The sequence below is a fragment of the Aotus nancymaae genome, unplaced genomic scaffold (assembly GCF_030222135.1).
Source record: "Aotus nancymaae isolate 86718 unplaced genomic scaffold, 86718_ANA_hifiasm-v0.15.2.pri h1tg000010l, whole genome shotgun sequence".
Taxonomy (NCBI): Eukaryota; Metazoa; Chordata; class Mammalia; order Primates; family Aotidae; genus Aotus; species Aotus nancymaae.
In genome coordinates this window covers 23,524,944-23,552,706 of record NW_026988421.1, presented here as the reverse complement: position 1 = coordinate 23,552,706, position 27,763 = coordinate 23,524,944, and the positions used below count along the sequence as shown (strand labels likewise).

Sequence of the window (27,763 nt, the reverse complement as noted above, 5' to 3'; positions counted from 1 at the left end):
TTTTTTGTATTTTTAGTAGAGACGGGGTTTCACCATGCTGGCCAAGCTAGTCTCGAACTCCTGACCTCAGGTGATCCACCCGCCCCACCCTCCCAAAGTACTGGGATTACAAGCGTGAGCCACAGCGCCCAGCCCAGCAGATGTTGTTTTAACTGCCTCACATATATCATTTGATCTTCATACCCACATTGATTATTAAGTCCAGGTTAAACAGGAGAATGGAGGCACAGGGAGGTGAAGCATCATGGCCAAGATCACCCAGCTAGTAAGCAGGAGTACGAGGTTTCAAGCACAGGCTATGTGATCTCCGGTTTCATATTCTTAGCTAATTCAGTCTACACTGACAGCCTCCCTGCACTCCACCAAGCCTCCCCTCCTTCCCCTGCTTCCTTTTACAAATTTAAAAGAACCAATCAGCTCCACCTAACTCTCTACCTGGGAACAAATTCCCTTCAAATCACTCTACCTTAGACAGATATAAGACCACAGTCTAGCCCCTACTCTAGTTAAAATCTTGCCCAGTATTCCATTTTTGGAAAGGAAATGTTGCCACAATGGAAGAATCTGGGGCTCTGTAGTCATAAGGCTTCCCATGGGCCCTTTAATTCTTGGTTCCCATAAAGGTATCCCTTATGTAGTTGCCAGCCTGGAGACACAGCCATCACTCCTCTAGCCTGGAAACCAGGCACAGGAGAAGGCTGAGTGGTAGGAATGGCAGAGGATGAAGCAGACCTTGGGTGTTACGCAGGCAGTAGGTGACACAGGTTCTGGGAGCATTCCAAGGCCAACTGTACTGATCTCACCGGGTCCCAGGCGTTTTTGACCTAGTGGAGCAGTTTAATCCAATCTCATCCTGTCCTGGATGTCGGCATACAGTATACCGTTCCTTTCAGCCAGACTTTGCACCCTCTGCTCCCCATGACCCAAATTTCAACTCCTTGAATTTTTTTACTGCCCTGTCAGTTTAGGTTAAATCCCCTCGATACGTACTTTCCTAGAATGTATCAAAAGTGCTGCAATAGTGTCAGTTGCAAGAATATTCATAGCAAAAATATCTGACCCAAAACTGAAAACTACTCAAGCACGCACCATTGAGAGAATGAGGCTGGGCGGGGTGGCTCACACCTGTAATCCCAGCACTCTGGGAGGCCGAGGCGAGCAGATCACCTGAAGTTGGGACTTTGAGACCAGCCTGACCAACATGGAGAAACCCCTTTTTTTAAAAAAAAAATACAAAATTAGCCAAGTGTAGTGGTGTGAACCTGTAATCCCAGCTACTTGGGAGGCTGAGACAGGAGAATCACTTGAACCTGGGAGCCAGAGATTGCAGTGAGTAGAGATGGCACCAAGCCAAGATTGCACCATTGCACTCCAGCCTGGGTAACGAGCAAAACTCGATCTCAAAAAATAAATCAATACTCTTATTTATTTTATATCCTTTTTTATCTACTACATTCCAAGTTCCATGAAGGCAGAAGCCATGTGTATGCTGTTCATTACAAGATCTCTGGATCTCTGACACCTATTACTATGTTCCTGAAATATAATACGCCTTTTATATGTGGTAAATGAGTCATTGAGTGGATAAATTTCCATTTTTATCACAATAATCACAGCCAAAATAATTTATTTTATATTTTCATTTCTGCAAATGGTATGCTGTCTAGCACATAGTAGGTGCTCAATTAATATTTTTAAATAAAAGAATAAATCCTCTATCTCCTAAATGATCTCTCCACCCCTCAAATCCTTTCTGAATTTCATATCTAACCATTCTTATTTTCATGACTTTCCTTAGTTCATTCTTTACTTAAAATATTTACTGGCTCCCTACTGTCCATAAGAGAGACAATACTTGGTGACTAGGATCCGAACTATCTTTTCAGATTCATTGTTTATTATTCTTTATGAGGATCCATCTGTCCAAAGAGAATGTGTTTTCCTACTGCATCCTTTTCATACACAGTTTTCCCCACTCCTATTTTTCCTCACTTGCTTCAACCCCCAGTAATCCTATCTCCCAGTAATCTGTGCCCAGGGTCGATGGCCTACACCACTCATCAAAATCTTTTACCCATTCTTTTAAGACAGGCAGACAGAGACATCAGTTCACATTTACATTTTATTTCTCATGTAGATTATTCACACTTTGAGGACAAAATATCTTCTTTCAGGCTTAGAAATTATTTTTAAGAGTAAAGATTTTCAGGGCAATTTAATTGTTCATGAGTACACTTCAACATGTACAGAGCACATCTTAAAAATTTAGATTTCTCACTGAAGCCATATAACATATTTTGAGAGGGAAATATATATATATATATGCTAGGGCCCTGGGTAAGGGGAGCCTCAGTGCCTCTATGTGGTCCATACTTTCTGCTGTCCTTCACTGTAGACTGACCTACATAAGCAGGCTGGAACAAGTGTTCGTTGCTTCAAGATTTCATCCTGAGGACAAACATATGCCTTTGCTAGACTTTTCACTCTTTTCCTCTTCTCTAGCCACATAAGATGGAGTTTTGTGTGAGAAATTCCTCTGGTGTCAACCACATGAGGGTAAACAAAATCCATCTTCCCTGGCAAAGTTTCTCAATCTAATTTGTGTAATTACCTATCTCCCTAATGATGCACTTGTTTACAGATTAAAGCTATGAATCTAAGCACAAAAACAAGATTAAATCTGATGAATTAAATTCCCGTTTGCTTAAATCATCTGGATATTCTTTCTTTCTTTAAAAAGAAATTCCAGGTATAAAAGAAGGTAAGTCACTAGTCTTGGAAGGCCAGAAACATACTTTTTAAAAATGAGAACCAAGCTAGCAATAATAGGCAGAGATGTGCACTTAGTTTAGCTATGCTGTTATAGAACTGGCTTATTTGGAAAATCTGAAGAAAAAAAAGTCAAGACAAAATGCAATTTCCATTACTATTTATCCTTCTAAAAGTTTTCTTAAATGAAATAAAAACACTGCCACCTAGATCTGCGATCTGGTCCTGAAATCAACTGGTGACTGAAGCAAGCTTCTGGCAAATTCTAGGGAATGCCAGGGAGATTAGGAAGAGAGAGGGGGAAATAGGGAGAAAAGGAAAGACAGAGGGAAAAAAACAGAGAGTAGATTCTTAAAGGTACAGCCAGGCCCTGACACATATATACAATCAGTAGAGATTGGTGAAGCCTGTATACATGAGGCAGTTTCATCACCAAATGACTGCTATGATGCTCCCCATATTTCACAAGACACAATGTAGCCAAGCCATATCATCTAGTCTTTTGGCAAACTCTTCAGTGAACTATTTATAGTGATTGCACAGTCCTTTCCCAGAAACCTGGAGTGACCAACACATAATAATAATAACCCAGACATAGCTAATAACTGGCTCATATTCAGCACCTCCATGCACCTGGCCAAGCACTAAGTGCTTCATGTATGTCCTGTCATTTGGCTGTCACCACACTCCTATGGAGTTGCTATCACCAATCCCATTTTGCATTTGGTGAATTTGAGATCTAGAGTGTTTAAGTAATTTCTTCAAAGTCACCTGGCTAGTAAAAAGTGGAGAAAGACTCAAACCCAGGTTCATGTGCCTCTAGTGTTTCTCTAAAGCATGGTATTCCACTCCTCCATCAGAGCAAAGCTAACATTGTAACAGCATTCAAATTAAATCCGGTAATAAAATAAGCTCCATCTTGACCTCACAGCCAGGCATGTTTTCCAGTTATCTACCATTCAAAAAGAAAATACATGTGTATCCATGTTGATGTGAACATACATTAAATATCTCAAGTTTCAGCTACCAAACTTTCCTTGCAAAATCTGTGAAGTTGGGATTACCACAACATCACAATTATTCCTACATATTGATTCCAGCAATACAGGGCTTCAAAGAATTATAAAAGTATGCTATGTTAAAAGGTGTTAAAATTCAAACTTCTAATTTCATGACATATGCAGTTTTACTGTCAGCAATAATTCCACAATATCATTTTTGTGGTTCGCTTCTTTGTGGTTGACTTGTAAGTGTTGAGTTTTCAAACAAATGAACAAACATTTGTTCTTATTGGTCCATGTTGTCACAGACTGAGCTAAAACTCCACCTGTTTACTGTGAATGCCTATAATGTTTCTGAGTAAAATGCATTCTACAACCTGCCTTCAGTAAAAAATTCTTACATTATGAAGGCCAGTTGTCTTATTAACCCTTGTGATAAATAATCAATATTATGTATATATTAATAATCAATATTATGTGTATATATATTCTTGTATATACCTATACATAGTCCCATAAGAAACTGCTTTCAAGACATCTATAGCTATAGAGTCTCAAAACATCATTCGATATCCCAACATCTAACATACATAGCAATTAATTTTGGCTCAGCATTGGACAAAATGCTTTACATGCATGATCTCTTGTAATATTCAGGTTAATCCTGTTAGTGGCCACAATATTAGTTTCATTTTATGAATGATGAAATAATTTTGGAAAAATTAAATGCCCTGTCCAATATTTCCCAATTAGTAAATGGCAGAACCAGGAATTCAAACCCAGTCTTTAACTACCACATTACACTGCCAGCATTTTGAACGCTTTATGAAAAGCAAGGGCATCCACTCTCTGAAGTCCTTCACAGCATATTTAGTTCGGTCTCTACAGTCCCTAGATTTCTCATCTGTAAAATGAAGACACTGGAGAAGATGGCCTCAGAGATCTTTCTTCTTCATAAGTGACCCAAGCTGCCTATACTCTGTTACCAAAATCAGACTGGTGGAAAAGCAAGGAATGAAAGCGTCTGGCAAAATCCCATGTGTGCTCAAGTGGAGTTCATAACGTTCTGGACTAAGCAACCCCTTGGGCAAAGTTTTATCTTGGCCACTTTTGTAGAGAGGAACTCCATGGAGGGGAGGGGTACATACATGTTATATAATACTGAAACAAATCAAAATTATTATTGTCTCTTCCATGTAATAACAAAAACTTCAGCATTTCCTTCCAGAGCCTATTGTTAACAGTGTTCATACTCTCCAAGCTGAGAAAGTATGCAGTGAGCTCAGTGGGGATTATTGGACTATTTTTTTAAAAAGGTGGTAGTTATGTAACATGGACTTGCTCTGGGGCAGTGCTCAAATCACTGGCTCAAAATTGTTGCTGGCTCATTATCATGTAATAAAAGGAAGTTATTATTACTGTTCCTAGTCTGTGTGGATGCAGAAGTCCCACGCAGAGTGCAGTGGTAACAGGCGTGGGGCAGAGGAATCCCTTGGGTTTTCAGTTGAGGCCCTAATTGGGTCTATTTTAAAGACTGCCTGTAACAAAGAGGAGCTTTTGCCTTTGATCATGACTCCCTAGATGCCTGGCTTTGTGCTGCACTCAGGAGCTTCCCCCAGCACAGTCCCAGCAGTATGTCCTGCACCCAGGGAACTATGCTGAGGCAGCAGAGTGATTTTCTGTCTGTGGCACCTTCACTCCATTTCACTGAATATTGCACAATCAAAAACACCAGCATTCACCTTCTTGTAAAATAGTCTCATTCCTTCTCTTAGACTTGCAATGCTATGGGAAAGCAGTTTCTAGCAACTTAAAACACACCTGAATCGCCTTCATTCTAAGGAGTGGGAAGATAAAGTGGAGGAGGAAAAGAGATTGGAGCACCTTGAATTATCCTCCTCAACCAATTTAATCACTTTAATCTCTCATAGGTTTCCTATTCAATTCTAGAAAAATGGATCCCGGCTTCGCCCTCTTATTTGCTACTTCCCAGGGGCCATTCTCCATTTTCTTGGGGTTTCCAAGTGCAGCCTTTGGCAGAGGTTTGGGAGGAAGAAATGATATTAAAATGTTTGCCCAGGAGATGAAGATTCTAACAGAGTTGCCACTAGTGATTGATTTTTGCGAACATCAGCTTGTGGTGGGAGCTTGGATTTTGTGGCACAGCAAACCTGTGCTGCAAGAAGCATCTGAAACCACAAGTGCTCTTCTGGCCTAAATGTTCAACTACGCTCAAAAATATTTTAAATCATCTTCATCAACTGCCATTTGTTAAATACTACTGGGAGAAAGGCGCTGTGTTAGGCATAGTGATGAGAAAAGTAGATGTCCTCTATTCCTTAAAGCTACTTAATATTCACTTTGAATATTTATTAAACATCACATGTATGCTCAGATGATTTATCCACAGCTTACATTTGTATATTTTATTTGTGCACTGGCCTATACTAAAATGTCTTAGTATGGCTCAAATGCGTACTTTCTTTTTATTTTTTATTTATTTATTTTTTTGAGATGGAGTTTCACTCTTATTGCCCAGGCTGGAGTCCAATGGCACGATCTTGGCTCAACACAGCCTCCACCTCCCCACTTCAAGTGATCTTCCTGCCTCAGCCTCCCTAGTAGCTGGGATTACAGGCATACGCCACCACGCCCAGCTAATTTCGTATTTTTAGTAGAGACGGGGTTTCTCCATATTGACCAGGCTAGTCTTGAACTCCTGACCTCAGGTGATCCACCCACCTCAGCCTCCCAAACTGCTCAGATTACAGGCATGAGCCACTGTGCCAGGCCCAAATGCATACTTTCTATTCCTAGAAAGCCCTCTCAATCATTAGTACTTGAGTGTACTGTCCAGTTTCACCTGTGGTTCTTCTCCTAGCTCTTCTTCAATGCCATCATCACTAGATCACAAGTAGCATCACATCGATGGGGTTATGGAACAGACAAGGCCTTGGTTATTGTCCAGTCTGGCATTGTCCTTTTGGAATGAAAAAAAAATAAGCCCAGAGAACTAAAATTACTATCATTAGATACACAGGAAATTTGTGGTGGAACTGGGGCCACGACCAAGGTATCCTGACCCCTAGCACAGGCCTCCCTGTATCTAGTTTCTAAAATTGCTAAGGACATATGTTATACCTCCAAAAGCAAAAGACAAAGTAGTATATAACAGATAAAAGATACCACTCTTGATCATACATGTTTTGTGACAGACTGGGTGCACTGGCCCTGCCCTCTATAGTGTCATCTTAAGAAAGTATGTGTAAAAATCACAAGCACCATCAGTATCCATGGTCAAGCACTCACACAATGCCCTGAAAATGAGTTCAATGGATGAATGGCTCCCACAAGTAGCTTTGCAACTGGTCTCCCTTTTCCCAATGTTTCACCCACCCAGTGTATTTTTGCTACATATGTTTTTCTTCCAAACTAAGATGCTGATTATGTCATCCTTAATACCCTCACAATAAAGCTCAAACTTTTTGCTTTCTTTCATTGCTTTTGTTTTTGAGTCAGGGTCTGGCTCTGTCAGGCTGGACTGCAGTGGCACAATCTTGGCTCATCTTGGCCCACCTCCAGGGTTCATCTTCCCACTTCAGCCTTCCAAGTAGCTGTAGAGATGGGGTTTCACCATATTACCCAGCCTGCTGCTCTCAAGCGATCCACCCACCTCAGCCTCCCAATGCGCTGGAATTACAGGTGTGAGCAACCAAGCCCCGCCCCAAACGCTTTCAGTCTAGTTTGCAAGGCCCTTCATGATATGATGCCAGTTTTTCTCACCAGCCTCATCTCCCACCCCATCTTCCACTCTGCATTCTCCCTTCTTTTCATAGGCTGTTCCCTTTTATGCTCTGAGGTGCTGCACATGCTGATTCTTCTCCTTAGAGCTTGCTTTTCTCATGTCTTCATCTGGAAAATCCTATTTATCTTTTATATTTACCAGAGACATCATATGTGATATCTTCTTCAAAATCTTTGCCAATACTCTCCCCTTACTCCACTTCCATTTGGCTAGATTCTCCTCATCTGTAAATACCTGTGTATTGCACATACCAAATTATATTTCAACTATTTATTTCTCCCATTAGACTTTGAACCACTTGAAAGGAGGACAATTTCTGTGTTCTTAGCCCCGACAAAAGTTAAGCAAATGATAGGGTTAATAATACTAAAACAAAGATGCAGAGTTAGTAAACAAAACTCAAAACTGTTGGATGCATGTGTCCATATTTTTAACCATTACCCTCTCCTTCCTCCTGTAACTCTTTGCTGACCACAGATGATGGGCCTGAGTATCAAAATGGTCAGCCACAGAGCTAGGCACACAACTGCCCCATCTCATCATATACAAGGCATATCCTTGTGGAACATCACCTGGGTTTAAAGAAAAAAGCATGATCCTGCAGCTACATGGCCTCTGCCAAACAAACAAGAGCTCATGGCCTTGACATATTGGGCACTTGTTAGTGAGCAGCAGAGCCCCAACTGAAGAGCCAGGTTCAGCACTGTCTCGTAGGGAACAGCTCCACCTGCTGAACTTCTTGACATTCCTCTCTCTTCAGCACAGCTTTGCTAGAATCTATCTACATAAGAGCGATCACAATTTTGAGAAATGACAGCATAATGAAGGGGACAGAGAGACATTTTGCATTCAGTAACTTGCCTGCATTTTTTACAGGATTATAAGGATATATGTGTGACAAATATCCACACCATGCTGTTTAAAAGGGGAAAAAAAAGAATAGTTATGTCAATATACCAAGGCTTTCTGCAGTGTCTCCTTTAAAGAATTAAGCCAGCAGGATGCATGGTGCTACTTAATCCATCTCTCTCTTCAACAAGGTGGCAATAATCTCTATATTCCAGTGGATGCAGGGGGAAATGTAAAAGCATTTATATTTCTCTGCTCATATCCATCAGCAAACAATGTGATAAACACCAGTGTGGGTGGTAGTGAGAGATGAGATGGGGCAAGTGATGAATAAAGCAGAGTGTTTGGTTGGAAAGTCTTGGGCAAACATATTAGGGCATTTCCTGATGGTACAAGTTAGTTAAACTACCAGGAATTCAGGAAAAAGTGAATGTGACTGAATTAAATCACCAAAAGAAGAAAATGAGGATCCTAGAGAAAGGCCAGAGACCAGAAACTTCTGGAAAGGAAACATTTCGTCAGTCATCCCAGACTGGGAGATTACAAAAATGGCTTTGTCTAAAAGATGCAAAAAACATTTATTATCCTGGTTTTCTTTCTTGACAGTGGTCCAAACACTGCATTGTAAGAAACACTGTTATAGTCTAAATCAATGTGCAAGAAAAGTTACCCACACGTACCAATTGTTTTAACAAAGAAATGAAATGAAATTATAAACTCATAATTTTGAAAAGAATTGAGCATAAATAAAATTTAAGCAGGTCTAAAAGTAATAAAGTCCATTAAAAATACAAACAAGTTAGCTACAGGGAAGTTTTAATACTAAATCAAGGTCAGACAATCCATATTTGTTCTGATTGAATTCAGGCAACTTAAATGTTAAGGTGAAATCTAACAAGTTAGCAAGTGCACACATGCAATCTAACTAAAACAGTTTCTGATTTGGGAGGAAAAAAGAACTTTTAAATAGAGAGAAGCATTTTCCAGGTGAGAGAACAAACTATTATAAAAAGAAGGGAACCCAAATTCTTTGCAAATTGACTATCATTTTAGCTCTATTTTAAAATCAGTGCCTTATTTAACTATTACTGAACTTTCAACAATTTCATCATTTTTTCATGTACACATTAATTGTTTGTTTAATCATACCATTGGGGCAAGCATCCCAGTTTTCACAGGAAAGTAGCTCTGCAGTTTTATTGCATCCTTATATAACAGAATTTGCCTCAAAATTTGAAGACAAAGCAGAGGCGCTGAATGCAATTATCCAGTTTCAGGTATAAGTATAGCTTATAAAATAGACATAAAAGCAGAAGCAGAGACATGTGTGTCTATATAAATGTCCTTTGCATACACCCACACACACAAATACTAATTCACCAATGTCCATGCTAAGGAGAACCCTAAGTGTTTGTCTCTGTAGATATAGATTTCTGTAAACGCATTTTTATATGGTATTTAAACCATGACAACCAGCACTCCACCTGTTGCCTAAAAATGTTCATCTCATTTCAAAAAAAAATAATAAGTTTCCTCTAAATGTTTTCAATTAACTCCAAAAGAATGAGTTAGCTTTGAGGGCTTTGAAAAGCCTACTTCCCAGAAAGAATCCTGGATCATAATGTCTCAAAGCCTCCAGAGCATGAGTGGTTTTGACCATGAATGAATCCCCAGCACCTGTTGTATGCCTGACATGTACTAGGTATAATTAACAATCACTAAATACAGGAAAAATCTGAGGCTACTTGAACACGATATGCAGTAGAATATTGTCGTTAAGAGGTGAGCTTTTCAGACCCCAACTGCATGGGGTCTAAACTGTCTGGGGTTTTTAGACCCCAACTTCCCAACTCCCAATTCTACCATCTGCTTTCTATGTGACCTCGGGTGAGTTACTTAACCTCTCATTCTAGGTTTGGTAGCTTAACCTAGACTTTTTAGAGAATAATGACTGGGACTACTTCCTATTATGCTGGGAATAGTACAATTCCTTGTACTCATGTCTAGGAAATAATAACAGTACCTACTTCCTATTGTTCCAGATATATGTTTCCCTTCAAATAGTGCCTGGCACATAGTAAAAAACCAGTAAGTGTTATTTGTTATTATATTAACTATCATCCAAGTCCTAAGTATATAACAGTCCTTATCTACCTTTAATTGAAATTGTACCATACCCAAACTCACTTGATAAACCCAGCAACTCTCAATTTACCCCTTCAGGTAAATGTGCCTGAAAGAAAATGTAGGTTTAACTTACAATCCTTTCTCTTATTGTCACAGTGCTCTCAATTCAGTCCATTATCACAAATGCAATTTTATATTTCTCATAATGCAATATGTCCTCGTCATTTTTCAAACGTTCTTGCTCGGCTGAGACTTTGTATCACAGGGCTGGTTCCTGCATCAGCTCCTTAAATGAAGAGCATGAAGCTATTTTCTCTCAGGCCTTTGGCAGTGCTATCCCCAACCAGGCAGCCATCAGCCCATCCTATCCACTGGAACAGCATGCTTTATCAAAGTGTACCCCTACCCTCCCTGCCACAAGGGAGCTGTGACCTTCAATATATCTGATTTGATCTGAATCTATGCTCCTTTCTCTCTCTCTCTCTCTCTCTCCATCTCTCTCACTCATTGTCTCCTTCTCTCTCCCCTCTCTCTCTCCCTGTGTCTCATTTTTGGCCACTTTTGTAGAACAATTTGGATGAGACAACTCAGATAGTTTATATTTCAGGAATCAGGACAGTGAAAAATAACCAGGCAGCCTTTCTTTATGGTATATCAATGCTGATCATTTGTCTTCTATACTAAAAGAGGTAAATAAAAAGATTCCATATTGCTTTAGTGTCCTGAAAAAAAATAAATGCTTATTGCAAACCACCTATGTGCCAAATACTGGCATATGAAAATAAATGAAATGAAGCCTTGCCCTTGAGAAACTCACTATTAATCGGAACACACATTATATGATGCTTAGTGCTTGGAGGGAGATATAGAGAGTATGACCTGGCACATAAGATCAGATCTTCTCTTCATAACATTCAGGCTTCCCTTCTTCTTGAAAGTGTTGAAGAATTCCTCAGAAAGTAGGTGATATCCAAATGAGGACTTAATGGAAAGGATTTAAGTGGCTACGGACATGGGAGACTGAGTTTTTAAACAGAGGCAGTAAAGTTTTAAACAGCTTGAGCAAAGGAGCAGGGACAGAAAATAGATGATCCACTTTGTGACTGGAAATCTGCAATGCTCAGGAATATGTATGCTTTCGAGCCAGGAAAACCAAGGGTCCAAAAAACACTCTGAAGTTGGCATGCAGGTGACAATCACAGGACTTTTACTGTGCCTCACTGCTGACATTCTCTCCAATCTCCTAAATCAGGGCTTGGCAAACTTTCCTGGAAAGGGTCAGAGAGTAAATATTTTAGGTTTTTGAGCTATACAGTCTCTGTCACAACTATTCAACTTTGTTGTTGTAGCGGGAAAGCAGCCATAGACATTTGTCAGTGAATGAGAGTGGCCATGTTCCAATAAAATTTTATATCAAATAATTTTCACATATCACAAAATATCATTCTTCTTTAGATGTTCCAGTCATTTAAAAATGTAGTAACCGGCCGGGCGCGGTGGCTTACGCCTGTAATCCCAGCACTTTGGGAGGCCGAGGCGGGTGGATCACGAGGTCAGGAGATCAAGACCATCCTGGTCAACATGGTGAAACCCTGTCTCTACTAAAAATACAAAAAATTAGCTGGGCACGGTGGTGAGTGCCTGTAATCCCAGCTACTCAGGAGGCTGAGGCAGGAGAATTGCCTGAACCCAGGAGGCGGAGGTTGCGGTGAGCCGAGATCGCGCCATTGCACTCCAGCCTGGGTAACAAGAGCGAAACTCCGTCTCAAAAAAAAAACAAAAGAACACTGTTAGCCTTAGTTCCAAATATCTTAGACATTAAGATGATGAAGAAAGTGTTCTCCCAGTCACAGCTTGGTGATTGTGCTAACAACCTAAGACCAAACCAAGACCCAAGATATAGAGCGTTAAAAACAGGCACGAATGGCCTTTTCTCCTACCCTGCCCTATTCTGTCTGCAAAATTCTTACTCTTGTATAAAGACCCAGCTTAAATGTCACTTCCCTTTAAAACCTTGCCTCCCACTCTTAGGCAAAATTAGCTGTCCCCCACTCATCTTTGCTCCTATAGCACTTTGCACAAAACTCTATTACAGCTATTATGCACTTATCACAGTAAATTGCAATTTATCTGTTTATGGGTCTATTTCCACCAGAATATGCACCCTCAAGGGTAAAGATCAGATCTTATTCATCTTTGTATTCCCAGCACTCAGCACAGTGCTGACACGACAGCCACTTAAAACATGTTTTAGTATTTTTACTATTAAAGAAATGCATGCCCATGTTAAAAATTCAGAACTGGTATAAAAGGAAAGGTTAAAAGTTTTCTTTCCACCATCTAGAACATCAGTCACACTTCTAAAATGAAATCATTCTTAAGAGATTCTTAACAATGCATAAATACTACATGAACCTCTTCCACTCCATACCCCTCCGACCAAAATATGGCTTCAAAGCCATCACACATGCAAGAGTGGTTGCCTCTGCTAACTGTCTGACATGGTTGGGTATAAAATCACTCAAAGCAAAAGGCAAAAGAGGCACTGTGCTTTTGGAAGGGCACAGTCTTCTTAGGACCCAGTTCTATACCCTTGACTTGATTATAAGTTCTTCTCACTCACTGATATGGTTCGGCTATGTCTTCACCCAAATCTCATCTTAAATTATAGTTCCCATAATCCCAACGTGTCATGGGAGGGACCTGGTGGGAGATAACTGAACCATGGGAGCAGTTACCTCCATGCTGTTCTTGCTCGTGACAGTGAGTGAGGTCTCACGAAAGCTGATGGTTTTACAAGGGGCTTTTCCCCCTCTTCACTCTGCACTTCTTTCTCCTGCTGCCATGTGAAGAAGGACATGTCTGCATCCCCTTTTGCCATAACTGTAAGTTTCCTGAGGCCTCCGAAGTCATGTTGAACTGTGAGTCAATTAAAAACTCTTTCCTTTATAAATTACTCAGTCCTGGATATCTTTAGTAGCAGAATGAGAATGAAGTAATACAGTAAATTAGTACTGAATAGTGGGGCATTGCTGTAAAGATGCCAAAAAATGTGGAAACAACTTTGGAACTGGGTAACAGGCAGAGATTGGAACAGTTTGGAGGGCTCAGAAGAAGACAGAAAGATGTTAGTCTGGAACTTCCTAGAGAGTTGGAGGGTGCAGAAGAAGATAGGAAAATCTGGGAAAGTTTGGAACTTCCTAGAGAATTGGAGGGCTCAGAAGACAGGAAGGTGTGGGAAAATTTGAAACTGCCTAGAAACTTCTTGAATGGCTTTAACTAAAATGCTGATAGTGACATGGACAATGAAGTCCAGGCTAAGGTGATCTCAGATAGAGATGAGAAACTTGTTGCAAACTGGAGTAAAGGTCACTCTTTGTATTAATCTTTTTTCATGCTGATAAAGACATATCCAAGGCTGGGAAGAAAAAGAGGTATAATTGGACTTATTACAGTTACACATGGCTGGGGAGGTCTCAGAATCATGGCAGGAGGTGAAAGGCACTTCTTACATGGTGGCAGCAAGAGAAAATGAGGAAGAAGCAAAAGCAAAAACCCCTGATAAACACATCAGATCTTGTGATACTTATTGACTATGGTGAGAATAGCACAGGAAACACTGACCTTCGTGATTCAATTACCTTCCCCTGGGTTCCTCCCACAACAAGTGGGAATTCTGGGAGATAAAATTTAAGTGGAGATTTGGATGGAGACACATATCACTCTTGCTATGCAAAGAGACTAGTGGCATTTTGCTCCTGCCCTAGAGATCTGTGAAACTTTGAACTTGAGATAATTTAGGGTATCTGGTGGAAGAAATTTCTAAGTGGCAAAGCATTCAAGAGGAAGCAGAGAAATTGGGGGGAGGGAGAGAAATTCAAGCTTGCTGAACAAATTGGCATAAGTAAGGAGGAGCCAAATGTTAATCACAAAGACAATGGGGAAAATGTCTCCAGGGCATGTCAGAGACCTTCACAGCAGGCATTTCCATCACAGACCCAAAGGCCTAGGAGGGAAAACTACTTTAGTGGACCTGCTCTGTGCAGCTTTGGGACATGGTGCCCTGAATCTCACCTGCTTCAGCTCCAGCTGTGGCTAAAAGGAGCCAAAGTACAGCTCAGGCCATTGCTTCAGAGGGTGCAAGCCCTAAGCCTTGGCAGCTTCCATGTGGTGTTAGTCTTGTGGGTGTGCAGAATACAAAAATTGAGGTTTGGGAACCTTTGCCTAGATTTCAGAGGATGTATTGAAATGACTGGATATCCAGGCAGAAGTTTGCTACAGGGGTGAAGCCCTCATGGAGAACTTCTGCTAGGGCAGTGCAGAAGGGAAGTATGTGGTTGGGGTCCCCATACAGAGTCCCCATGGGACACTGCCTAGTGGAGCTGTGAGAAGAGGACCATATCCTCCATTTCCCAGAATGGTAGATCTACTGACAGCTTGCACCATGCGTTTGGAAGAGCCACAGACACTCAATGACAGACCATGAAAACAACCTGGAAGGGGTCCAACACATAGGACCTAGTGGGAGGTAACTGAATCATGGAGGTGGTTACCTCCATGTTGTTGTCATAATAGTGACTGAGCTCTCACAAGATCTGATGGTTTTATAAGGTGCTTTCCCTCTCCTTCACTCTGTACCTCTCTTTCTGCCGCCATGTGAAGAAGGATCTCTTTGCTTCCCCTTCCACAATGATTATAAGTTTCTGGAGGCCATCAGGCCATGCTAAACTGTGAGTCAATTAAACCTCTTTCCTTTAAAAATCACCCAGTCCTGGGTATGTCTTTATTAGCAGTGTGAGAATGGACTAATACATTCACTGACACTTTTGCCTTTTATTTTCATCCCTTACTCTCTTTTGTGATTCTCCTACTTTGTTTATATGCCTCCATCACAGCTCTGTCTTTGTCTCCCCATATAGCTTTCTTTGTCTGTGGTCTATCTGTCTCTCATCTTTGCTTTTTCCTCCTCTTCTCAATCTGCCTCTGTTCTCTGACTTTCCTTCTGTCTCTCTCTCCCTTTGTCATGCACTTATGCTCTTTCTCTTCTCTTTTCCCACCCTCTCCCTCCTTCATTTTCTTCCTCTCCCTTTTCTTCTCTCTCTTATTCATTCTCTGTCTTCCATATATCTGTTGTTGCTGTCTCTCTATCTCCTCTCACTTTTTGTTTTTCCATCTCTCCTTGTTCTGGAGTTCTTCTTCCACTCAGCACCCACAATCAGTAAACATCATTACCGTGGCCTTATGATACTAATATTTCATTTTTAAGAGTGGAGACTTAAATGTTGTATATTGGTGCTTATGTTGCTGTAAATGTATGCAGATATACAAGAGTGCACACCTTTATTATGTATATATTTATATGTACTTATATGATGTGGAGATGGAGACCAAAATCAGGACAGAGATTGGGATGTAAACTAAAATATGTGTTGTTTTATTGGCTGAATGGAGGTCACTGGAATTTCTGAGATATATATAGTCAGGTTGGTGAAATTACCATAGATCATTCTCTCTGGAATCAACAAAGGCAATGATAAACAAAAGGCCTGGTAGCACATGCTGCTGCATACCCAGAAGACAGACACAGAGTGATCTTTCTGTTTTGCAAAAGTCCTGGACACCAGACTGTCTCCCAACAATAGTGATTAGAAGGGAAACAGGCAACTTGAATGTGAGCTCTTTGCACAGTTGTTGCCTGGAATTCAGTTTTAATGAGGCCAAGTTCACAAACTCATTTGCTCTCTCTTTCATTTATTTTCATTTTAAAATAACTTTTAAAAATAACTCAAGCAATACACATTTATTGAGAAATGACAGAAGGAATGAACAAACACAAGAAACCTTGCATAGAATCCTAACATTCATCATAATCACTGGCAAACATTTTAAGTGTTACGTTTCCTGCTTTCTTTTTCACAAAAGTTTAATTTTACAGTATATAATAATCGAAAAAATCTGTCTCAAACTCTTACTATTCCCAGGTATGTTTCTCTTTTTTGAAATGGAGTCTCACTCTGTCACATAGGCTGGATTGCGGTGGCACCATCTTGGCTCACTGCAACCTCCACCTCCTAGGTTCAAGTGATTCTCCTGCCTCAGCCTCCTGAGTAGCTGGGATTTCCGGTGCCTGACACCACACCTGGCTAATTTATTTTAGTAGAAGCAGGGTTTTACCATGTTCGCCAACCTGGTCTCTAACTCCTGACCTCAAGTGATCCACCCACCCCAGCTTCCCAAAGTGCTGGGATTACAGGTGTGAGCCATGGTGCCCAGCCTCCAGATATATTTCTAGAGACTTGGGATATATAAGAGAACAACATAGACAAAAAATCCCTGGCTTAATGGGTTTAAGTTGTTCCATTTTGTAATCTTATTCTGGTATTTTGTGGACAGTTTCCCAATTAAAAATATATAATAATTTATATAATCATAAAAGATTGATTATATAGAATAATGAAGTCATTAAAAGATTGATTATATAAATTTTTATAAATGTAACATTTATAAAAATTTATATAATCAATCTTTTAATGACTTCATTATTCTACAACACACAGGTACAAAGTTTGATCATAAAACACGGGAAAAAAAACCCCAGCTTTCCCAAGGAAATAGCAATAGAATAGCAAATATTTAGTAAGGAAGTATTAAGTGGAAACAGCTACAGATGCTGAGAGGGATGCTAATAAGATTAGGACAGTGCCCCAATCTTCAACATAAAGAAACAGAACTGGAGTGAGAGAACCTAAATGCAGAAACAGAAGCAACACAAGTGTCATATTACAAACATCTTTTAGTAGGCCATACTGGAGCACTATTAATATCAATGAAACAATAATAACAGCTAACCATTACTGATGATTTAGTATATGCCAGATGTTCCATTAAGAAGTTCTATTACCTTGGCTGGGTATGGTGGCTCACGCCTATAATCCCAGCACTTTGGGAGGCCGAGGTGGGTAGATCACCTGAAGTCAGGAGCTTAAGACCAGCCTGACCAACGTAGTAAAACCCCATCTCTTCTAAAAACACAAAAACTAGCTGGACATGGTGGCGGGTGCCTATAATCCCAGCTACTCAGGAGGCTGAGGCAGGAGAATTGCTTAAACCCAAGAGACGGAGGTGGCAGTGAGCCAAGATCGTGCTATTGCACTGCAGCCTGGGAAACAGAGCAAGAATCTGTCTCAAATGAAAAAAAAAAAAAAAAAAGAAGAAGTTCTATTATCTCTGTTAACCATCAAGTGACCATATAAGAAATGTACCATTATTATCCTCATTTTACAGATGAAGGAACTAAGGACAGAGTTATACAGAGTTACAGAGTGAACTGCACAAGTTCACAAATCTAGTGGATAGTAGAGTCAGCAATTAACCCAATAAATTATGTTGAATTTTAAATCATGAATATGTTTTGCCACTTAAGACATATTTTGCCCATGGTTATGTGGACAGTCATGAAAGATAATTTTTTAGTATACACTGAATGACAGAAATTTCACCTGGATGACTCTGTACTGTCCCATGTGATTTATAAGGCCTTCCATTCTACCAGGTCTTCGCTGTAGGGGGTCATGGTTTCTATCGAGAAGCTAATAAACACTGTGGGCTGCATCTCTCCATGGGAAAAATTAAAGCATATTAACACAAAATTATGCAGATAATGGAAGAAATCCATGGACTCTTAAACTCAAGTACAAATCTCAAGGAAATAATTTTCAAATCTTGAGTGTTGCCAAAACTCTCCTAGGGAGTTTCTAAAACATAGATTCCCCATCCCTTCTCCCCATCAGGACATTCAGGAGCAGGACCCATGAGGACAGTACTTTGTGAAATGCTGCCCCAGGTACCTATGAGTGAGTCCATGCCTGCCCAGTTAAGAATTCTTCTATTATTTCAGCAAAATACAAGTCAGGGCGAGCAGGTCTGCAGATGATAAATTTCTAAACCAGGGTGCTGAATGGGCCTAAAATAGCCTTTTTCCCTTTAACAACTTTAATCAAGAATGTACAGTGGGAATTGCTGAGATAAGGGGAAGATCTTTCACTTTTATTCTGCCCCCAACCCTGCCCACCCACCACTCGGCCCCAAACCAGCAAAGGTCCTGGAGCAGAAGGGTTGATGGCTCAAAATTTTATGTCTCAACAGCCCTTGTTACTCTGGTTAGGGAAAGATGACTAGAGGCATCAATCCATTGGTTCCAGGGCACATGATTCCCACTAGCACTTTCTTTAAAATGTGTACACGTTGTGCACACTGCCACTCTAGGGTCATTAGTCAGCAGGGGGAAACAACACAGCCCATCCCATACATCCTCCCAGGATAACAGGATGACACACATTAATAACCTCCAAAAGCCACTATGGGAATGGACAGAGGTTAGCGCTTCAACCCAAGCTGCATCATGGAGTGGCTTATTGTCAAGTAAAGTGTCAGTGACCTGACAATGAGGTGAAGTGAAAACGAGACTCCCAAGATATGTCATGCATACCAAGAGTTTCCCTACCACCCCATCTGCACTGAATTGTAGAGTTCTTTCTAAAGAAACTCAAAAACAAACCCATTCAAAAATAAACTTACACAAAAATAAACCCAAAGCATGATTTAGCAGAAAGAGCTTTGGTGCCAGAAAGGGCAAAAACCAAATCCCAGCTCTGCCACTTGCTAGCTGGGTAACTTTGGGCAAGTTGTTTAAGCTTAACTTCTACGGCTTTCGAATGAGGATAACAATGTGTAGTTCATAAAGGTATTGTGAGAATCAAGTTAAATCATATGGTGATGTTCTGGATTATATTTCCAGGGAAGCTGTTCACTACATTGGTGGTTATTCATATTATTATTGTTACAGGACACTTCTGTTATAATCAATGCGTCTTATCTATATAGAGTTGTCCCTGATATTTAGCAAACTTTTCTTTGCTCTCTTCTACCACTCTCACCCCAAAAGTTAGAATTAGAAAAAGCAGTAGGTGGCAACTCAATTATAATACTTGAGCAAGTAAAACCCATTAGCACCAACAGGCACTCCTTTAGTTTGGCTCCAAAATGTTGATTGATACTCTAGGTTTCCTACATGGAAGAGGTAGTGAGACCACCTTTAATATTATTTTTAACTAGATTTTATCTACATAAGAAAATTAGAGAGGAAGAAATGGCTATACCTCCTTTCTACCCCAAGCTGCTATTGCAATAAACCCAGTCATAAGTAATCTCATCTCTGAAGTCCATTGGCAGTGGAATACATATGGCAGACAGGTTATTACTGGGAATCTCACTTTCAAAAGGTCCCATCATCACTCTTTAAGGCAACTTCAGAGGTTTAAACAAGAGCATGACTTTTCATGAGGGTACTTTTATTGAAGCCCAAGACAACTTGAAAAGCTGAGCCCAGAACTCAGGAGCTCTGCAGCCAATATTCACTCTTCTTCCCACAATGGAAAACCTTATGGACGCAGGTGCATGGGTTTCAGACAAACCATGAGGATAGGGTGCAGCTATGTTCTAACTCTTGCCTGTGGCAAGCCAGCAGTGGGCCAAACCAAGAATCAGTCCTACAGTGTGACCAAATGTTACCTGACCTTCTTCTTCCACTAACTGACCTACTTAATAGCAACTTCTTGGCTTATTTATCTGAGAGTGGAGATGACATTTGTCTTTCCTAACTTCTAGAATTGTGGTGAGAAAAAAATACATTAAGTAATAGAAGTAATGTGTTGATCTTTGAAAACTGGAGCATTTTGCAAAGAGAAAAAAAGGGCTATAACTGATCTAAAGTGGTATAAAAACATTCAGGTGTGCTATAGAAATAGACACAATATCTTCTATGTGTGTGTAAAATCTCACATAGGATTTCGGACAGAGCATTCACGTCCATTTTTTTTTCCCTATCTACATTCTACAACAAGCTCTGTTCCTTCATTATAAACATTGCACAATAAGATTTCACCTTTGTTTCTTGCCAACTGTTTGCCTACTCCATCCAAACAATCGCAGCAGAGTTTGAGCTCCTTGAGAGGAACCGCTACACTTTCATGAGGCCTGGCCTCGCCTTGCAATGAACGTATCTCTTCTCTCTCATCCCTTTGGCCACTGCAGAGCTTAGCCAGTTTCCCCTCCAGGAGACACGAGTGACTTCTCTACACTTTTTAGCCACAAAATAAGGAACGGTAATGGAGACATACACAAAAACAGGACAAATATTTTACATACATTTAGTGACTGAACATGCGCTGGCAGAGAGCCAAATTAATGTATCCTTGAGGCAGCCTGAGCAGCGATCCCTCTCATCAAGAACTTAAACAAAAGAAAGTCCTTTTGTGAAAACTCTGTATGGAAAATGTCAAGGTAAAAATGAAACGATGATGACTCCAGCTAAGATTTAATGTGCAAATAAGGGCAGTCATATCTCTCAGTGACCATAAAGGGTTTTATTTTCCTACTGGGCTTGGAATGTACCCAAATTTACTACAAGATTGATGTGTATATTTTTTGCTTAACTCATATTTTTCAATCATCCCTAAGATTAAAACTTTAGTTAAGCATAATTTTTAAATAAAGTAATTTAAATTCCTGGATATAAAGAGGAATGTTTACATCTCTTCTCTTGACTTTTAGTCATGACATCCATTCAGCTCAAAATATCTTTGTAATAATTTCCAACTGTTACTTACAATCTTCTTTACATTTCAAGGTTCGTCTAAAGTACTACTCTACAATCCAGCTTGAAGGCCACCCCAGCCAGAAGATGCTCAACTCTCCCCTGACCTCCTACAGCATGTTCTGTCTTAGACAATGTGCACCTCCTGCTGTCTCTTAAGAAGTTTCTTGGATATAAGACCAAGAGCTCACTGAGGGCAGGAATTATTTCTTTTCATCTTGTGTAGCACTTCACAAATAACCCTATGCCAGTGAATGACAAACATTAGGAGCTCAATAAACATTTGTGGAATTAAAAGTAAATACGATAATTTGTATAAGGTTCTTAGCATAATGCTGGCACATAGCAATTACTCCTAAATGGGAGCAATTTTTATTCTCATATATAAATGAGATCAGTATATCTGCTTTTTTTGCCCTAGCCTATGAATTTCTAAGGTCTCTCTTTAAAAGAATGTGGATATGATTCTGAGAGTCAATATTCATGTCAATGTTCTCTAGAAAATCTCATTAAATATCTAAGAAATTTTTACTTTCCAATTTCACATTAGGCATTTTTGGGAGTCCAAAGATAGCAAGTTCCTTAACATGAAGATGTAATATAATAAACCTAATAAACTATGTTTTGCTGCAAACCCATGTGCCCAGATTGAAATGAAGTCCTTCTGGGATCTCAAATTACTTGATATCCCCTGAACAGATATGCATATGAACTGGGGAAAAAGGAAGAATCTTGTGAAATGAAAGGTTTGTTCCCTTACAGGTCAAGGGTATAGGTCATTGTGTCATTTCTGCATCCCCAACACTCCCTAGTGCACTTTACTTAAATGCAGTAGGTACACAGTATCTATATAAACAAGGGATGAAATTAGTTTTGACCTGTAAGGGAGTTTAGTCTGTTAGTGCCATTTTACAGAGGATGAAATTGAGGCCGCAACATTTCAACGTGCTATGACTATATATCCAATTTTTGTATACAGCTAGGTTTATAACCCACAATTCTTAATTCCAGTGGAGAACTCTTTCTTCATGTAAGAAAAGTAAGTAGCATTTATTGAGCATTTACTATGAACAAAGCACTTTGTATACATGATGCCACATGTTTAGGAATAAACCTCCGAAAGATATATTATTCCCATATTTTAGATGAGGAGATTGAGGTTCAAAGAATTTAAGTGACTTACTCAAGGCAATGTGCTGGTTAGCAGGACAGCTAAGACTCAAACTCAAATCTGTTTGCTTTCAAATCCACTGCCTTCCAAATCACACCACATTAGCATTCATATAGCATTAAGTACTGATCAGAGAAGGAATTATGTGGGCTTGCTAGAGAAAGCGAAAATCTTTTATCATTTTACTTTGTAAAATGTCAGCTCCCCCCACAAAATAAACTGTATCAAAATGTATAGCCAAGTCAAGCATTCATAGCCAACCTGTCTATAACATCAGATTTGTCATTAAATTAGAAAAGGAATGTATTCCTAAAGAACAACTGAGCTGAAAGCTGAATGATCGCAGGTTACCTCTTGCTCACTGAATCACCAGGTACAGATTCCATGTCTCACTGAAGATGAAGAGGTGGGTGGATGAGAGAACAACCAAATCACTACTTAAGGTAAAGGGTGCAATGTGACAGGCACATGTTAATGTCCTCGTTTTTCTACAAGCAGACGGAGCTTCTAGCTAAGAGTACATCCTCCTCCACCATCATCAGAAATTAACTCAAGATAGGATTATCTAAAATTCAGATTCCAAAAGGTCTGAGTTTTTCTGTTCTACTTTAAAGTCCATTGGACAAGCCCTTCTGTGCAGTTTGGGAGTAGGACCACTCTGGGTGACAGTCTCTGCTCTGCCACTGACCTCCTGTGTCTATTTGGCAATTCATTTAGCCTTTTGGAACCTCAGTTTCCTCCTGTACGTAATGACAATAATAACACCTACTCTTGACATTTCTGTGAAATATAAAGTGAGATGATGAAGGTAAGGCATCTACCCCAAAAGTTGGCCCAGTTTGGGACTCAATTTATTCACTAATGTTGGATGGTAAATGTCAAGTCCCAGAACAACTAGAAGCAAAGAGGTACACAGAAATCAAGCAGTCCATCATGTGCTATGATAAATGTAACATTAAAGATCTCATCACGGCAAAATAGAAGTCAAGTAAAACCCTCTGTTAACAAATCTGGTAATACAGTTGCCAGTGAGAAAGGGGCAGAGTGGTGAACTGAAATATTAAACCTAACTTCGGCATAAAAATATGAAAAAGAGATACTAACACTTGTCACCTACTTACTACCTACAAAGGAATTTATAAAGATTAATGCTGTAGCACTTTAAAATCCCTTGGAAATAAGGAATAAACACATACACCATTATGCATACATATAAAGGCAAATATATATTTTAACACTCTAAGGATTACTATATAAATTTAGATCAGGGCACAGCATGCCTGGGATGAGTAGGGTGGGAACAATATGTTCTTGCTTACGACACCAAGCTCATGACAAATGATTCATACCCAGCACCTTTCATGCCAGAAGATCCCCCCAGGTGTTCCACCAACTCTAGCAACAGTTTCCATCAATCGAGACTTCAGTACAGAGGAATCACATCACACCCACAGAAGAGGCAAAACAGACATGTCTTTATACAACTGCTCAAGTCCAACAGCTGAGGGGGCAGGAAAGAGAAGGGAAGGAGGTGAGTGAACCATCCAGAATTCCTCACCAGATTGACAGGCAGCCTATAATTACCATGCATTTGCACCTTGAATGCAGGTGTTGTCATAATCAGAGATTCTTCTCAGCAAAGGCTTTTTGCTAAACATGAGAGGGGTTCACAGGATGTGCATTGCCTGTGGCCCTGAAGGGGTTTTGGAGCAGATTTATAGGGGAGGACATCTAAATGTGAAGAGAGTCGAGTCCCCCCAGATCCCCCCCTCTACCCCAACCTGGCCTTCAGGTTTAGATGAGCGGACTTTCCACTCTGGGGTAAAGTGAACTGTTGTGAGAGTTCCAAACAGGTGTGTGAGGCTTTCATATCACACTGCCCTCTTATGTATAGCCTGGCTCCCAATTCTCTGCAGTTAATCTGACAGGCATTGCCCCCACTTTACAGTTGAGAAAATCCACATTCAGAGGACACTCAACCTGCCTCCGTCAAACCACAAATAAGCAGAACTGGAATCAGGTCTCCACTCTGCTTTGCATTCTACAAAACTGCCAAAAAAAGTTTCTTTTTGCTTTCTTTCCCTTTAAAAATATTTTAAACTCTCTCTGAGTCTGGTCCAGATATGTAGGACTGGCTTTGTTTTGGAGGACATGGATAAAGACTATTTCTCTTTCTCCAATATCTGTATGTATATACTTAAAAAAGAAAAAGTAAAAACATCTTTGTGTGTGATGACCAGGGCACAGACTGGGTCAGGAGAGGTCTTTATGGAATAAGAGACTTCAGAGGGAAGATATCTCACCTCATTTGTTAACATAATTTGAGTGATCAAAACTTTTAACAGTCATCTCCTTATTTCCTACATTATCTTAGACCTGCAGGCATGTTCAATGCCCTGACCCTAATAAGCCCTAGTAGAATTTTAAGCACCATTTATTATTATTATTTTTAATGTTGGCAGTGCTTGGAACCATTTCCTAAATGGAAGTTAAAAATTTGCCAAAGATGTATTCTACTTTACTTTCTTTCCAAGATCTTTCAAGAGATGAGCTAAAACAAGAGGTCTAATGGGTGAGTGATATTTTACAGCTTGAATTACGTTAAAAGCCAGAAATATTTTGAGTACAAAGTCTTTTACTTCTTAATACAACAAGAGCTAACATGTTTGATGTGCTTAAAATCTCCCCTGAAAGCCAGAAGCTTTGAGTTAATCACTCAAAGCAGTGCGAAAGTTATTCAATCAGTTTAGGAAGATTCAAGTTCAAATTAGAGGATTAATTTTAGTGGCTATGATATGAGAGATATAATAGTTAAGGTAAGGAATAAGGTCAAGGGTCTCCAGAACTTGAATGGAAAGAATTTCAGCTTCATTTATTTGATCAAACCACTCCTGAGAACTATATAAAACCACAGCCTCTGTCATGAAAAATGAATTGTAGGGAAAATCCTGCTACTACTCTCAGAACAGAGACATCAATACAAAATATTATCTATCATGATTTGCCTTAATACAATTTATATCTATGGACCCAAGGAATTCATAATGACAGACTAGTATTTTAAAATGTTCACAACTCACATTAAAAAGCTGACAATGAGCACAACTCACTAAAGTGGCACTTCTCTGGGAAGGTTTCTGGCAATTACATCACAACTGAAAATGTTTCTAAAGGTACCAGGCTGCATAGATTGTGCATATTACAAACACTATAATCTCAATTACCTGGTTGAAGCTGTAAAAGTCGGAATTTTTCCCCCCATTTTACCCATCCTTGGTTTTTATGTTCTTTGCTGCTGCCTGGAGAAGTTTCCACACTTTAAAATCATTTTTAGTTATTGCAATCAAAGCTAGTTCTTTACTATTTCAACTCATTGAAGTTTCTAGGTTCAATTTCAACGGGAGTAGCTCCCTCGGATTGCAGACATGCAAGCTTTTCTGAAAATCTAAAACCTTTCCTGATACGACCAAAGCTCATGGAATTGCATCCTAAGTCCCTGGAATCCAGCCTCCTGGAATTCAGCAATCCCTTTCCTGCCTTCATAAAGGGGATGTTAAGTCTTTATTTGTGTTCTTCATTAGAGGAGGTCAGGCAATGGGGGAGAACAGGGAGTTGTTGTCACTGGGATATATCTGATCTTCCTGAGACTGACCATGCCGGAGAACAACCGCTCATTCACGGGCTGGAAAGCCCCAGTTCTCAAAACACACTCACTAGTGCTGTGAGAAGATGCTGGAGAGATCCTGCCCTGAAACTTGCATCCACTTGGTCCCCTAAAGCAGAGGAGCCACTAAAGAACACCTTATACTCTCCACTGCAGTTCTCCTCCCTTGTGGGGAAGAAGGGGTTAGGAGCTCTGCATGAAATTAAAAATAAAATAAAATAAAACGCCTACATATATGGGTCTTCTTAATCTTCCTTGAGCCAGTACATAAGTCTGGCAAGTAAAGGGAAAGTCATCTGAGGAAATGTCAGCCTGCCTGGTAATTTAACGCTTTCATTTCTGTATTAGGAGTACTTTAACCCCTCTGTTTGCCTGGTCTTCAGTTCCACACACCAATGCGACCAAGGCAACATTAAACAGGAATTTGACTTCTCGGTTTGAAGCTGTGGCATTTGGAAAGGACCCTGATGATGTTGGTGGGTGAGAGAGGTGGAGGCTGGTCTCCTAGTAGGTGATGTTAATTCTTGAGGGAAGTAGGCAGAGACCAGTTTGCAGCATTTCCCAAGTCCAGAAACCCTATTTCCTCCAGTTCTCCATCAGATCACACAGCGGACTTTAACCCTTTCCATCTTTCCACCCCTTTGCCCTCAGTCCCATCTACTCACGCTGCTGTTATGGCCAGACCAGTGGACCATGGCTTGGTTGTGTGCTGAGTCTCCGGTCAGCGCAAACGTGGTGCTGGTCAGTCTCAGCTCCTCCATCCGGAAGCGGGTGGCTTTGTCCGCGTCCCGCTCCCGAGTCCCAGGCTCCTGCTGCCCTCCATTTCTTAGCACTCCCCGGGGGCTCCGACTCTCGCCCCCTCCCCGTTCTGCCTTCTCCTGATCCGCTCCGCTCCGTCTCCTCCGGCCGGAGCGTGCAGCAGCCGCCACGGATGCCCCAGTGCCCCGACCCCGCTCCAGGGACAGCGCTCGGTCCCCGGGGGCCACTGAGAACAGGGGGCGCACTACGAGGGGCAGGGGCGTGGCAGGAGCCCTGCCTGGCAGCCCCTGGTGAGAAAAGCCCCTAGGGGTCGAAGCCGAGCGTGGGGCCGAGCTGGGGTGCGGCGGGGGGCAGCAGGAGCCGCCGCCGCAGACTCCCGGGGCGCAGAGGACCAAGATCCCCGCGCCGGCGAGGAGCGCGCTCAGCCGGGCTGGGGAGCCGCCGCCGGCGCCAACTTTTCCCATCGCGGGAGCGGAGAGCAGCGGAGAGAGGGGTCCCAGACTGAAGGTGGCGGCGCGGGGCTCTGCGCTGGCGGCTGTGGGGGGCCGGCGCTCAGGACCCCAACTCCATCCAAGTTGGGCCGCGGTGGGGGCGGGCGGAGGCGGCGCCGGGCAGGTGGCCGCCGCTCGCCCGGGCTGGGCTTGTGCCGAGCGCGGGTCCGGACGGAGCGAGCAGCCGCCGCGCGGGGGTGGAGCTGAGCTGAAGTCACTGGCGGAGCGGGCGCGGGCGCTGGCGGGCGACGCGGGAGGGAGGGCGGGCGCTGCCGGGGCTCCAGGCGCCGCGTCCCGCGGCAGAGCTGCGCTGCGCACCGGGTCTCCGGGCGCTGGAGGCGCCACCGGCGACCTCCCCTCGGCCTCGCGGGCGCTGCTGCCTCCTCTCCCCTCCGCCCTCTCTGCGCCCCCGCGGCCGCCGGTCCGGGCGCTGAGTCCGCGCACCCTGCCCGCGGGGGCGGTGAACCCCGGGC

At 41.4% G+C, this 27,763-nt stretch overlaps 1 protein-coding gene across 4 annotated transcripts in view; it reads right to left on the bottom strand.

Moving 5' to 3' along the window:
• Positions 1 to 27,444, bottom strand: part of SORCS1 (sortilin related VPS10 domain containing receptor 1) — a 591,753-nt gene extending 564,309 nt beyond the window's left edge. For all 4 annotated transcript variants that reach the window (XM_012450170.3, XM_012450169.3, XM_012450171.3 and 1 more), the window contains exon 1: positions 26,706 to 27,444. In XM_012450170.3, the coding sequence (XP_012305593.2) occupies positions 26,706 to 27,263 (558 nt within the window). In that variant the 5' untranslated portion in view covers positions 27,264 to 27,444. The remainder of the gene's footprint in view (positions 1 to 26,705) is intronic.
• Between the last annotated feature and the right edge of the window lie 319 nt (positions 27,445 to 27,763).